Source organism: Ciconia boyciana, chromosome 19 (assembly GCF_034638445.1).
Source record: "Ciconia boyciana chromosome 19, ASM3463844v1, whole genome shotgun sequence".
NCBI classification, from domain to species: Eukaryota; Metazoa; Chordata; class Aves; order Ciconiiformes; family Ciconiidae; genus Ciconia; species Ciconia boyciana.
In genome coordinates this window covers 5,503,502-5,517,517 of record NC_132952.1, presented here as the reverse complement: position 1 = coordinate 5,517,517, position 14,016 = coordinate 5,503,502, and the positions used below count along the sequence as shown (strand labels likewise).

General features: G+C 48.8%; 2 protein-coding genes across 19 annotated transcripts in view; one reads left to right on the top strand and one right to left on the bottom strand.

Annotated features, from left to right (window-relative positions):
- The window catches only part of NOC2L (NOC2 like nucleolar associated transcriptional repressor), a 60,075-nt gene extending 48,869 nt beyond the window's left edge, over nt 1–11,206 (top strand). For both annotated transcript variants that reach the window (XM_072883847.1, XM_072883848.1), the window contains 2 exons: nt 2,443–2,586; nt 5,164–11,206. In XM_072883847.1, coding sequence (XP_072739948.1) covers nt 2,443–2,586; nt 5,164–5,309 — 290 coding nt within the window. In that variant the 3' untranslated portion in view covers nt 5,310–11,206. The remainder of the gene's footprint in view (nt 1–2,442; nt 2,587–5,163) is intronic.
- Nucleotides 9,119–14,016, bottom strand: part of SAMD11 (sterile alpha motif domain containing 11) — a 192,805-nt gene continuing 187,907 nt past the window's right edge. For all 17 annotated transcript variants that reach the window (XM_072883837.1, XM_072883832.1, XM_072883831.1 and 14 more), the window contains 2 exons: nt 12,174–12,284; nt 9,119–9,367 (listed from right to left, as the gene is read on the bottom strand). In XM_072883837.1, coding sequence (XP_072739938.1) covers nt 9,119–9,367; nt 12,174–12,284 — 360 coding nt within the window. The remainder of the gene's footprint in view (nt 9,368–12,173; nt 12,285–14,016) is intronic.

Below are 14,016 nucleotides of genomic sequence, written 5' to 3'. Positions count from 1 at the left end.
CCCGAGGGGGCAGGGAAGGTGGTGAACGCAAACAGTTCCATCACATAGAGACAAGCTGCCCTCCGGAATGGAGAAAGCATTTGGCAGGCAGGAGAGACTCCCTTGCCTGGGTCTCTGCAAGGTCTGAAGAGGGGAAAGAAACAAGTTTGCACGTTTCAGGAACCCCCGAGTAGGCGAGGGCGGAAAGAGCCAGGAGATGGGGAGGAAAGAGCGTGGATTTGATCAATCTGTGTGTCGCTGGTGGGGGTGGGGAAGTTCATGCGTTCCTCTCATTTACCAGCTGACAGATCTCTGGGAGGAAAGGCGGCTGCTCCTGGAAATTATTAATGGCTTAGAAAGAGGTGCTGGACTGCCTCGTCATGAGGCAATTAAAGGCGAGAAGGGAGCGTGGCTGCGGCGTCTCTCCGGGCCTGGCTGTAATGAGTGATCTGTCCACATTAGGTGTTGGTGTGCCTCTAATGAACTTGAACAGGTTTCTTCATTTATCCCTCACGTAATCATATTACATCAATTTAATGCCAGACTGGTGGGGGCCAGGGGTGTGGAAGGGGAGGTCAGACATTTTCATTTCCTAGCAGAATAATCGTGGCCCTTCCCAGTGGCAAAATTCCTGCTGTGGGCTGTCAGCTTGAGGATCTAGAGGCAGAGTGAGGAGGAAGAGGGGAGAAGCACTGGTTAACCAGAGCACCCTAAGCATTGTCTTCTGGAGTCTTGCTGATACGCTTCTGCCGCAGGAGAGGGAAGCTCGAGTTCTGCGTGAAGGCTGTAGTGGGGCCTCTGTGTGTGTACATCGGTGGGAGGGGAGGCAGGGGCTGAGCTTAGGGGAGGGGAGCAGGAGGCTGGAGAAGTTCAGTAAATTCCTCTTAGTAGCCTGCTGCCTGTGTCGTAGCACGTAGGAACGACCTGAGGGCCCGATACCCAGTTCCTGCCCACAGCTGGTTTCTTTGCATACTCTCAGATGTGCTGGTAGCTGGGTCTGTCGGTGCTTTTGCTAGTGCCGCTTGATGGATGCGAGCGTGCCCCTCTCGGTCGTTGCCTGAGCTGCTCAGGTGCCCATCAATATGATGTGGTGCGGTGAACAGCACTGCAATCCATCTCCTGTGGAGCGGGTGCTCTCCGCACGGCTGCGGGCGCCCGAGATCGCTCCGTCCATGAGATGTAGCTTCCGATCCCTCGGGGGGCAATTGCACAGAGCCTGCACGCTGGCAGAGCTGACAGATGGGTGAAAGCAGAGCGAGCAGGGTGATGACGAGGAGCTGGGAATGCTAGCAGCCAGCTTATTAATGGCTCTGTATCCAGTTCAGTGAGTAACATAGGTCAGATGCTGAGGAGGGAGGATGGGGCAAAAAATAGATGCCATGGCGGGGCCCAAGAATCACAATCACAAGAATCACAAGAGGTACAGCCAGTTTCCAAGCAGAGAGTCTGAAGTGTGAATAAATAGGTTCTTCAGCAGTTTTGTAAGTAAGGGCAGGCAACCTGCAGCACTAAGCTGGGCTTAGCTCAGGGGTGGTGGCTGGAGGGAGGCAAGAAGAAGCTGGTGGTTCTGCTCCCTCTGTACAGAATTTGTGTTGCGTCATTTAAATGCCTGGTAACTCACGCTGTCCGGAGGAGGGAGAGAGGGGAGAAGCACTCCTCCACTGAACTGAACTCAACATGAGTAAAAGAAGTCCAGTTCCAGAGGCAGATGGTTTTTCCACAGGCCAAGCACCCAGAGGCTCTTAATACGTCCTCCCAGGCTCCCTGGGACCTCGCTAGCCATCTGCAGAGGGAATTTGCAGCAAGGTCTGTTCCTAGACCTTTTTGTTGTGACTAACAGAAGGAATAAAGCTAAGAGAGGTTTACAAGGATGCCCTGAACCAGAGGGTCTTCAGTTACATACAACCACGGAGGGGTGGAGGTGGGTATACGCAGGCACTATTTCTCAGTGAAACCAGCCCTTCTCTGGTCTCAGCTTCGTGACTTATTCCTTCTCCTTTCTCATTTCTGTTCAGTAGGCCCATTTCTTCTTCTTGCGCTCTTCTGTCCGTCTTTCTCTCCTAGCTTTCATGTCTCTCTGAGCAGGGCAGACAGTTAGCTATCTTCATGACGGACGCTTGGGTGCTGCGCTGGTGGTGCTCCATAAATACCAGATAGCAGCAAATCCTGGGCTTTAGCAGTAAAACCCTGCTAGGGGCTTCTGAAGTGATTTCTCTTCGTGTCCTGGCCTTCCTGGCCTCTAGCAGGTGCCTCTGAAATGAAATGCATCCTTCTCTGGGCCTCTAGTGCGAGGGGACATGGCTTTTGGAGAAATAGGGTAAATTTCCCCCTCAGTGGGTGTGTGACTGTACTCCTGAGGATGAACGCTGGGGTGGCGGTACTTTGCCCTTCGCATGTACTGCCTGCGTGTGTGTTTGTGTGCTGCTCTTCATGTTGCCATCTACATAGTAAAAATACTTGCAGGTAAAGCCAAAGCCAAGCAGGCATCAGACGACAGTTCAGAAGCAAGCAGCAAGGACTATGGTGAGGATGATGATGATGAAGAAGAAGGGAAGTATGAAATCGAGGAGGACGAGGAAGAACTGGAAGATGACAGCGACTCAGATGGTAAGTAGTGCAGCTGGGCAAAGGGGAAGGGAATTGGGGGCTCCCCTTACAAAGGAACTGTCTCCTCTTTTCTTGCTGTGCTGCTGTTCTGAGCTGCAGGGTGTGAGGAGAGGCTTTTACACACAGACACACACACACGCCCTGGACAGGGAGAGCTGGCAGTTCTGAGTTTATATTGAGAAGAGAGCGAAAGGGTTAAGGTCTTTGCAGGCCTTGCTCTAACAAGCCACCAGTCCCTTTCATCTCTTTCAGGGGCCTCCTGCAGAGATGCTCAAACAAACTCTTGAAGTACAGCCCACCCCAACAGGGTACAGAAACCTTGCTTCAAGACTCTCCACAGGTTACACATGCGTGGGGGTGCAGAGGGTGCACTTCACTTTTCATCTGAGCAGTGCCTGGGGCATGGGGTGCTGCACAGGGGTAACTCTTTAGTTGCTGCTTCTCAACAGCTCCTCCCAGGACAGGACTAGTAGGAGATCTTGTCCAGGTCCTGCATTTGTCTGGGGTTTCTGCACTGAACCAGCGGTATTCGCCAGTGTGTGTACAGCCCCTGCTAGAACCACTGGCTTCGCTCTGTGCTTGGTGCCAATCCCTTCTGCCAGTTAGTAGCTGCTGCCCAGAGACAGAATGAGTAAGAGCGGTGGGTGTCAGTGTGAGAGGCTACCAGTTCAGCGTGCTCCTAGCAGGCCGGAAGAACAGCTGTCTAAATGGCCACCGAGAAAGCTGCCAGCTGTGTCACCAGGCCTGTGCTAGACACCAAGCCAGGCTTTGTCGCAGCTGAGGAGAGAGTATCTTCCGTCCCTTGCACAGAGCCACAGCCAGCACAGCCTGCTCAGCACCCCAGCAGTGAGAGTGCAGCTAACCACGTTCGGCTCAGTCTTGCCTGTGTCTGCCAAGTCCCTCTGCTAACTTAGCAGACGGAAGCTGGGCCTGCCAGGGGCTCTGGCTGCTGTGGTGTTCCTTTGCTGGTTTTTGTGTGCCACTTGCTTAGGCCTCTGTACTGGAGTGCCAAGCCTGTGCTCCTCAGCATGCCATTGGGTGTGATGTGTGGTTGTGGGGAACAGCCACAAAAGCTCCTGTGTGCAGGCTTTCTTTACTAATTTGGGGAGCAGGGAGAGCAGGAAGGGGGAAAGAGTCCAAGTGAGAGCAAAATCTGACTGATTTAGCATGGCAGATGGCTGTGGCTTGGCATGCACACCCAAACCTCGGCGCCGAGAATAGATGGGTATTTGATGCATGTTCTGACAATGCTGTAAAGGATAAAGAGGGAGAGTTTTCCCTCTCTTCCTACTGGAGTACTCAGACAAGCTGAAGGAAAAGCACCCTTCCTTGGTGTCAGGGGAGCAGGAACTCTGATCCTCCCTTCCTTCACCCCTAATGGCAGCTTCCTTCGTTTGGGGCTGTAGGAGCACGGCGTAAAGCCAGCAGTCTCATGGTGCCTGGATACACGGGTGTAGTGGCAGTGACATTCAGGCCCGGGTGCTCCTGGCCTATGGCACTTTTTCAGACATCACTCAGGCAGGGCAGACAGGCAGATCCGCCCCTCCCAAGTCTTAAGCTCTGTGTGCTGAGCATTCCTGTTCTGCTTTTTACCGAAACACACATGCAGCCTGGTCGGGCAACGGAACAGCGAGGAGCTTGTGCCCAGGACAGCTTCCCACCTTCCAGCAGGCCAGAGCCTTAGGGGAGAACTCTGCACATGCTCTCAGTGCCCTGGAGAGGCACTTCTGTGGTCCTCATGCTCTGCTGTCACCAGTGTGGTTTTGAAAGATGTGAACTGCAGTGAGCATCCAGCCCCCAATCCGGGCAGCCAGAGGTAGCTTTTTGTCCTTTTTGGTGAGTGGGCTGAACTGGCAGCTGATCCAGGGAGTGCTGAGGAGAGGGAGAGGCAGCCACAGCCCACAGCTGCCCTCCTGCTGCTGCTGCCCTCCACAACCTCTGAGAGGCTGTGGGCATCAGACCGGAGGTAGGAATTGGTGCTGAGCAGATGCTTTGCTGGTAGAGCCTAAGAAAGATGGTCTGCAGGGCCCCCTTTGGAAGCAAGGTGTAGGAAGCTCAAGCCACACTTCTGGAATGAGAGGGAAGGGCACTGGGAAGGGGGATGTGCACAGCCCCTAGAAACCAGTTCTCACTTGTGCTCCCCACTACTAAAATATAATTTCAAAAAGGAGGGAGCCTGGGGCTAGTTTTGCATGTGGGAGTCTTGCAGTTACCTGTGACAGCTCCTTTCTGTCAGCTCTTAATGCCCAGCCTGGCGTCTCTAGTGAGGAAGACTGACCTGAGCTGTGAGGGCTGAAGGGTTGGAGGCACTGCCTGTCTCATTCCCCCTGGTTCTTATTTTGCGTTTCTGCCTCAGGCACAACAGTTAGTTAGGTCTCCTCTCCTATCCCCCCAGGTACTTCAGAGCCAGTGCTGTACCGAGCACCCTGCAGCGCTCTCCTACCGCTATCTGGGAGCTGCAGTGGCGCCAATAAATTAATGAGTGTCTGGGATTAATTAGCAATGAGTTGCCTCGACTCGCCTCACTCTCACTCCCAGTAAAGCAGGATTTACACCCCTCGCTCTTTCCACCCACAGAGGAAGGCACGGAAGCTGCTCGGGTTTCCCAAGGGTCGCAGAAGCAGAGGCGCGGCACTCGTGGGATGTCACGATCTGACCTCGAAGAGCTAGCCCGAGGAGAAGAGGACATTGTGGAGGACTTAGCTTTCTCTGATGATGACTGAGCACCCTGACAGCCACCCCCTCCAAGCTTATCCCTTACAGAGCTGCTGCGTACTGGATCACCCAGCCTTCAGCACCTGTAGCTGGTTCTCAAAGAGGCGGTAAGAGCTGGGGAGCACAAAGGGTGGGAGGCCTGCCCCAGGTGCCACCAAGGACGTACTTTCTCAGTGACACAGCAGAGACGCTACTTGGACTTTCAAGCTTTTTCTACCAGTTATGTTTTTGGTAACAGTAAAATTGTGGTCACGTCAAGGCCAGTAAAACTGCTCAGCATAGGTAATAAAAAGCTCTCATTAAAATCTGCTGCTTTAAATAGCATAGGGTTCAGTTTCAGCTCCTGCTGGAGCGTTAAGTGAGCTGACCAAGGGAAGGACAAGGTTTTTTGTCTAAGGGTCCTCCTGTCTGTTCAGCCAACCACCCGTGTCGCCCCAGATTTTGCTCTGGGGCCCTCACCGCACCCTCCCTTTTGCCAAGAAGTTCTTAAGGCTTGCATAGAGCGTTTCAGAGCTTTGTAGCATCTTCGCTGCAGATGGAAGCCTTTACCAGTAACATCGGAAGCAGCTCAGTCAGTTCAAACTGGCTGTAAGTATACTAAAGAAGTTAACTTCAAGTGCCTCAGGATGGGGGGGCAGAGACAGGAGATTGTGCAGGCAGGAAGGAGTAAGAAGAGGCGAAACTCTTAATAATGTAGGAAACGTACTTTCATTTTGTGATGGCTGTTGGATTTGCGTGGGATACATTTACTTAGCAAAAACAAGGGACAAGTCTGAGCCTGTGCTTTGTACCAGACCTATTGTTATCCACAGGGACATAAAATCACTTCTTTCTAGGGCCAGTCCTAGCTGCTGATGCTGGTGGTGAGCACCATTTTGTTCTGCGAGTCCTGAGAACAGTAGTGATGACTGCAGGCTGTCTTGGGCACCCAGCCTTTCTTTATTACCTCAGAGCCAACCACTGCATCACCTGGGCAGCTTCTAGATGCAGCTCATTATGTGTCCTCCTGTAGCAGTGGTGCTTGTGGGAGGACACTGTGTAGCCCAAGGTGGGTGAGGGCAATTTGTGATCTGCTGGGAAAATATAAACAGCTTATCTCTTGAGACCACTGTTCATTTGCAAGACTAGCAGCTAGGAAACATATTCTTTGGAAACTAAACTGGAAATAGAGGGTATTTGCTGAGAGAGGTAGGAAAAGTTAAGTATTCTTAGGGCATAACTGACAGAATCACTCCTGAAAATTAACTGTGCCTTTCAAGAGCATTGTTATTTGTTAATGCAGATTTTTGGAAAAGAAGATAGAGGGCCAGGACTTAGTGCGATCTTTATTCTTCTCTGCCACCGTTCAGTGAGGTCAGTAGCTATCTATCAGCGCTAGAAGCGGACAAGCTACCTGCACAGACGTGGTCATCTCTGCCTTCTGCACTGCCTATGTGTTCCCCTCCAGGCATCCTTACTCCTGCATAGCACAAGAGAACAAGATGCTTTTTTTAAAAAACTTTTTTTTTTTTTTAAAGTTTGATTTTCATGGAGTCAGAAGAACCACAGCTCAGAAGCATTGCCTTATTGCAGATAAAAACCCAAATGTACTGTAGCCTGGCTAGTGGTCTTCCTCTCACCCACACGTGTAAAAGTGATAACAACTCCGTGTATGCGAAGAGGTAACGATGCTCTTCCTGTCCCACACTGAGTGCTGCTCCTCTCCTGCTTCCAGGTTCATTCATTACCGCACAGGTAGTTACTGCCGTAGGACAGTGTTGTGGGGTGTGTGCTTCATTCAGAGCCTGTCTTTTTGGAGCTTAGTGGCAGGGCTAGGGATAGAGAGGGTTTCTTTTTCCCAGCTGCAGTTACAGTAATTGCTAGACCTGCCCTTCCTAGACATGCATCCAGATACTCTTCATCCCATAAGGGGGAGGAAGCAACCTCAGAAATTAGTAATTAAGTTTTATTATTAACATCATCATTATTGTCATTATCGTTTATAGCCCACTCTGAGGGGGCCAAAGCACCTGCTGCTTCATGAGGGGTTTCAGAAGTGCTCAAGACTGAGGTTCCCTACGGCTGGTAAAGCCTGTGTCTTCCGGCAATTACATATGGGAGCCTGGGATATGACTGCAAAGATGAGAATTGTAAGGCCCTAACTGTAACGAAAAGGTTTTTGCTTACTTACCTTTTCTTCCAAAAGAGAAAGGAGTTGCTTTTTCTCCTTTCTCTAACTCAGATGGGCAAGGTGCTGTCTGCGTTTTGGCAGCTGTGAACTAACCCTCAGATTGGCTTTTAGGCCAGAACTGTAGCAGCTCCAATGCACCAAGCGTTACCGACACCAGGAGTCAGGCAAATGGCCCCAGTGTACACACAGTGAAAGAAAGGAGACTTCTTGGCTAAAGCGACCACTTGCAAGGAGCTCAGGAAGCTAGGTACCATTTGTAAATTAAGTGTTTTTCTTTTTTATTTAAATTGATTGCTGGAAAGCATTTTTACCGTGATGTGATGGATAATGACTTTTTTTTTTTTTACAATATAAAGAAGCTAATGTACCACCAAGCTATTTTGTAAGAAAAACGGTAGCACGTGCAACATTTAAACAAAAAAAAGGGGGGGGGAGAGAGAGAGAGAGAAAAGTACCACATGTGATTGTTGTTCACAACTGTACAAGTCACAGGAGGTCACCCCCAGGAGTTACCATCTCATTCACAGTAGTAAAAACTCTACCCATTGTTTTTAGCCTGAATCCCCCAGCATCCCTCCCCCTCCTCTGGGAACGCACAGGTATCTGTCTCATGGTCCACAGCAGGCCAGAATGTGCAACTACATCCACCTCTGTAACAAGGCTTTAAAAATAACAAACCCAATTCTACGAAGAAAAAAAACCCACCCCAAATGTATAAATGAGTCTGTTGTACACGTGAAGGAGGGAGGGGGGCACATTGGAGTGAGGCCTGTGACCCTTCATCCCACCAAAGCACATACTCTTTTCTTCTTCTCTTCAAAACAAAACATCTAATGAAAAAAAAAAAAAACCAAAACCAAAAACCTCTGCAGGGCTGGAGCACAGGCAGAGTCCATTCTCTGTGTGTGCCGAAAGGGACAACGTGCCAGGGAAGAGGGCAGCCCCTAGCCCGTGGGACAGCACTGAGCCGCCTGTGCCGTACCATCCACACTGAAGTAAACATGGACCGGAACTTGCCTTTTTTTTTTTTTTCTTTTTTTTTTTTTCTTTTTGTCTGTCTTTGGTATTGTTTTAAAAGTTGCTAGAGATGCATAGACACCTGAATGAGGAACTGAGTACAGTTTCCAGGGAGGAGGAGATACTTGGGAAGGTGGTTGGTTTCATTTCTGATGGGGTTTTTTTGCTCAGGGGTGCTGAGTACCACTGGGAGGAGCAGTGCCTGTTCCCCTTCCCTGCTTGGAGTCACACCCAGAAGTTCCTGAAAGCCATGTTTCTTTGAAGACAAAGAAAAACGTTCGTTCCCTGTCCTCGGCTCTCCATCTCAGACTGATGAGCGAGAAGGGGTGTGAAAGGGAATGGGAGTGCTGCTGACATCCTCCAGAATCATTTTCTTTCTCTTCACTTGCGTTGTCTCAGTACATCTTTGGATAGTTTTCTTTCCTTCCCTTTTTACAGTTTTTAAAACTTCTGTGTTTTTTTTTTTTTTTTAAACAAAAAGCAAATGCATCCAAAAAAATTAAAAACCTCCCTTCCTCACTCCTATGTCTCACACTGCTGAGGGAGGCTCTCCTGGTCTCTCAAAATGCGTTACCTTCAGTTTGTTCAACTGAATCTCAGTTCCAGAAGCAGTCAAGAGCTGTCCTGCAGTTAAGATGGAGGTTTCGTGGTGTCATTGATCCCAGCAATGATGGAGGGGTTTCCGTTTTCCTGCTTTGGTGAGACGCGGCTGGCAGAGGGCAGGCCACTGCTGAAAGGGGAGGCCACGCTGCCTGTGGAGGATGGCCGGAGATCAGCCGGGGGTAGGTCCCGCTCTGGTGGCCGTAAACCAGGAGGTTGCAGTGGGAAAGCCATGGGGAAGCCTGCCATGTACAGAACTCTGCCCACTCTCTTGGCCACCTATTGGAAAAAAAAAAAAAAAAAAAGAGAGGAAATAAATGCAGGGGAGCAAAAAAGGATGAGAATGTATGTGACCTGTCTTCAGAAATCCATAGAAGCTGCATTTTCATGCAGCAAGCCCAGGTTCTGTACTCCAAAGTGAACTGCAGATAGAAGAGCTACCATTCCCAGTCCACCATAGGAAAAACAAAACCCCTTGGTGACCTACCAGAGAAGACTAGGGAAGGTTTCCTCTTCTCCCCTTTCTTCTAAAGGACTCTCTGTCCTGCAGTAGTGCTCCCTAGCTCTCCGTTATACTGGGCACTTTGGTGCATGGCACCGAAGTACAGCTGGAGCTGCAAGGTCTACCCTAGATCACATCCCACAGGCTAAAGATGTGCTGGGACTTGTCGTGCAGGCCCTTTTCCTGTGATGTGTTTTGCATGTGTCTGTTCTTTGGCCAGAACGAGACTGAAGGCCTTGCTGAGGTGCGGGCTGAAAGGAAGCGTGCAACCCAAAGCTGAACCAAGTCCAGCTTCTGATCTGAAACAATCAGGTCTCACTGTCTCATGAGGGAACTATGGAAACTTGCAGCCTGTTTACCTGGCTAGATAAGGCTGCATGGACAACTACGCTAGTGCTCTTCATCTTTCATGGACCCCAGCTCATCCCCTTCATGAGTGAAACATGGTGGTGGTAAGCAGCAGTTCCTAGGTCATCTCTGCTACACGAGGCTTTGGGAACATGCCTGTCTGTAGCTGCCTTCAGGTGACGGTGTATCAGGTGAAGGGGGCTGACTGATTCCTGCCACTTCTGTTATTTCATTAACAGGCACCACTGGATGGACAATTGGATAGAACTCTTCTGCTCTCCTTTTGCTAACCCAGCCCAGGGTACTGTACAGCAGGACAGTACATGATGTCCGCTTCTGAAGGGCAGGAATTGCTCTAAGGGAGCTGAGGGGCGCTGGGACAACAGCACAAGGGAGACAAAAATCTGGCTACAGGGTGGCTGCTGTTAACTGCACAGGAAACTGTAAGCCTGCAGCCTCTCCCTTCTGCAGTACCGAAGAAAACTCTCGTGAAGCAGTTCTTGCCTCCCAGCAAGGGCCAAAGGCCCCACAACTTTCCAGCACCTACACAGCTGGTTCACATTTAAGCTTAAACAAAAACATAGGCTTGTGTTCAAACCAGACAACTGCGGCATTATTCAGTTAGCAACATCAGGACTTTGCTCCCCACTTACTCCCCCCCCCCCCATGCCTTATTATAGAACTTTAAATACTATTGATTAAATCGAAGCAGGGTTTTCTAGTTTCAGCCCATATCTCATATCCCCCCCCCCCACCAAATCCGATCTAAGAATGTCTGTGAGCTATTTGGCATTCTCTGTTTTTAAGAAACATAAGAGTTTTATTTCCTACTGAATTGACCCACAGGGAACAATTGCCCACAGAACCTTTTTATTAGACCCCTCATAAACAGTGAGGGCTGTAGGGAAAGTAGTAAAGTTGCTCGTATTGTTTTAACATAATGTAACAAGTGTATAGCTTGTGGGTTAGGGAAACTATGCCAGAATAGTTACTATCAGTGCAGCCCATGTATGTGCACATGCACATTACTGTCAAAACTATTTGCATGACATAATCCCCTAGGGAACAGAATAGAACAGCCTGTTCTTGACATGTGTCAGAAGCCATTTTCTGATCATTAAATGGAGAAAAGAAAAAAAAAAAGAAGCTAGTGGAGATGTTCTTCTAGATTTGAGTCCAACCAAGGAGAAGTGGAGGCAACTGAAACAGAAGTCACCATGACCACCAGCTAGGGAAGGCAGGAGAACAGCAAAGCAATTTTAGGAAAGCAGACCTCTACAGGCAGAGACTTGGGAGCCAAGTCATAGAGGAGGGGGAAAAAAAAAGGGTCTTTTGAGAAGAAGAAACATCGCTATAAGGGCACAACAGCAAACTAGTCTGTTGAGGAGGAAATAATACAGTCCCCTAAAAGAGAGAGCTTGGCTAAATCAAGAGAGGCAAATACACTTTCTCCTTCCAGTGTATCAAAATACAAATGAATAGCACAAGCCAGGGCGGGTGGCACGGCCCATCGGCAAGACCAGTAAGCTATGACTAGCAAGAGATAAAAATGTTACAGAAGTCTATTACTAGCACAGCTGAGAAGGGAAGGAGCTGGTCCATTACTCACTGGGGAGGGAAAGTAATCAACAGATGATGCTGAGACACATTAAATGCATTTGTGCTTCAAGCCTTGCTAAAAAAAAAGAGAACTGCCCAAGAGCCATCTGCTTACAGGAAAATGAGCAGCAAAAGGACTTACATCCAGTCTAGAAAAAAAGACACAACTGGTTCCCAAGACAGCTTTACCCGGTACTTCGGGATGACTATTTTCAGGCTCAACTGATTTGAAACCATCTACCTTGCCTCGCCTGTTTACAGCTTTTCTTTCTTGGCCAGTATTTGTGGGAACAGCCTAATGTGTCTTTTCTAGCAGGAGCTGGTCCGTTTTAGGCGTTTCCCGCTGCATCTCTGTTACTCCTTCCCACCACTTGTCCTGAACCATTTGTTTCTGTTCCTGGGCACTGAATGCTGTCCGTGTTTTCTTCCTGAAAGTTATGTGACTGGCTCTAGATGAGGATGTGGAACATTTTGGAGGACTGATCAAGCTTTCTTGAAACCAGAATTACAAATAAACAAATAAACAATTATTGCTTGATAAATTATATTCAGTAAACCAGGTCTCTTGACAGCCCTGCTCCAGCTAGGAACAACTTTAAAGCATGCCACTTGCTACTATGTAGGAAATTTTCCTACCTGTGACCTTATCTTCAGTGCAGGTCCGAGTTTCAGCCCCATATTGTTCAGTAAGTGCTCTTCCGTCAGGAGGGGCAGGGTCTCACCATCAATAGCCTGCTCTCGGAATACCTGGAAGAAACAAGAACACGGGTCCAGGCTTAGAAATGCCAGTGACATATTTGATGCGCTTGTCTTGCCATTGCACAGAAGGACGCTGTAGAAAAGGTAGCCTCTGAGAGCCTCAGTGATGAAGTAGGCCCATATTATTAAACGAGAGGTATACACAATCCTGTATCCAGAGCTAGGAGCCAACATGTAAAAGGAGACACGTGGGAATGTGAATTAGGGCTGGTTAGGCCAGTGTAGATAAAGGTGGTGTTTGTTTTTTGTTTTTTGGTTTTTTTTAAATATTGGGCTGGGGCTTGAAGTTGTTTCTCTGAGGAACATCCCCAGGTTTAGCAACCAAAACAGCTGACCTAAGTGCAACATTATGAGTAAGCCCAGCTGCTAGCGTATGAGAGCGGATTTGAGAAAGAAGAGTGACATGCCCAGGGGCCCTATCCCAACTCCAAAAAAAGGGTAGAAGACGTAGGAGAAAAGATAAGAATCTAAATTTTGGCAAATCCTAGGTCACTCACACTTGTGTGGATATTTGGAAAAAGTTGACCCAGTAGACTTCAAAAGTATTTGCAGTCTTCAGTGAGGCATATGCAATTGAAAAGGAGGAACTTGCTTGTTCATGCATTTCCTTCTCAAAGCTGCTAATTTCCAAAACAGTCTCCAGGCAAAATACATAAACAGATCTGTGGAGCACATTCTGCAGGTTAGATGGATTCATGTGCAACACTCAGTTTCGCACCTTTTTTTTTTTTTCTCCCTTTCTTTTTTTTTCTCCTCCTTTGCCTGTCGTATATTACAACCATTCCTAGAACGTGCAAGCAGCCTGGAGAACGCTGTCCGTCATGCTGTTTGGCAGTGACTCCTGCTACCCAGAACACCAGTTGGGATTGGGGACGACGAGCCCTCCTCACCGGTCTGTTTTAGCGCTAGGCCCTTTCTTTTTCCCCAACACTTCTAGCAACATGGGACTAATAGATATTGCAGTACCACTGTATTGACTGAGGTGGCCAAGCGGTACCACTAACCATGGCATGATCCTACCGAGTCAACTGCACTGGCCTTTCAGCCAGTTTCCATTAACAATACAGCAAGTCTCTGTTAGTCGAGTGACGCAGAACGTGGTGACGTGCATACGTGTCATCACAGAAATGACAGCAGGGCTAGTATAGTCTTACAGCAGTTTCATATGAACACATTCTAATACCCCCAGCCATGCAAAACTAGACCATTTTAACACATCCGTAAGGACAGAAAAAAGATACTTTGTTTTGCCTCTATCTGTTTCAAATTACAGGGTCATGCAAGAGTTTTCCACCTAATGTGTACTCTGTTATAAAGGTTAAGGTCTGGATACAGTGGTCTTATTGCTCCATTCATCATACGTAGAGCAGGGCTACACTTACACCAGTCTCCCCTGGGTGTTCATTCTGGACGTACAGGCTCAATACTTCAAGAGTAAACTGCCATCCTCTGGTGGTTTAGCCAGCAGGTTCCCCTTGGTTCTGGGAGATGTGGGTCAGATGCCTGGTTTTCCTTACTGAACCACACCTCCACCCCACAGTATTTTTTTCACACCCCAGCGCATACTGGATGCTCACCCAAATTAACTGTCTGTGGGGCCTGATCCTGCCATCTCTCCATGCAATGGCTCATGCATAGCATTATTATTACTAAACACTGGCAGGGGAGGGGGGGTTCAATTTAATGGCTTCTTTTTCAGCAGCAGAGCGTAGCCCAGAGC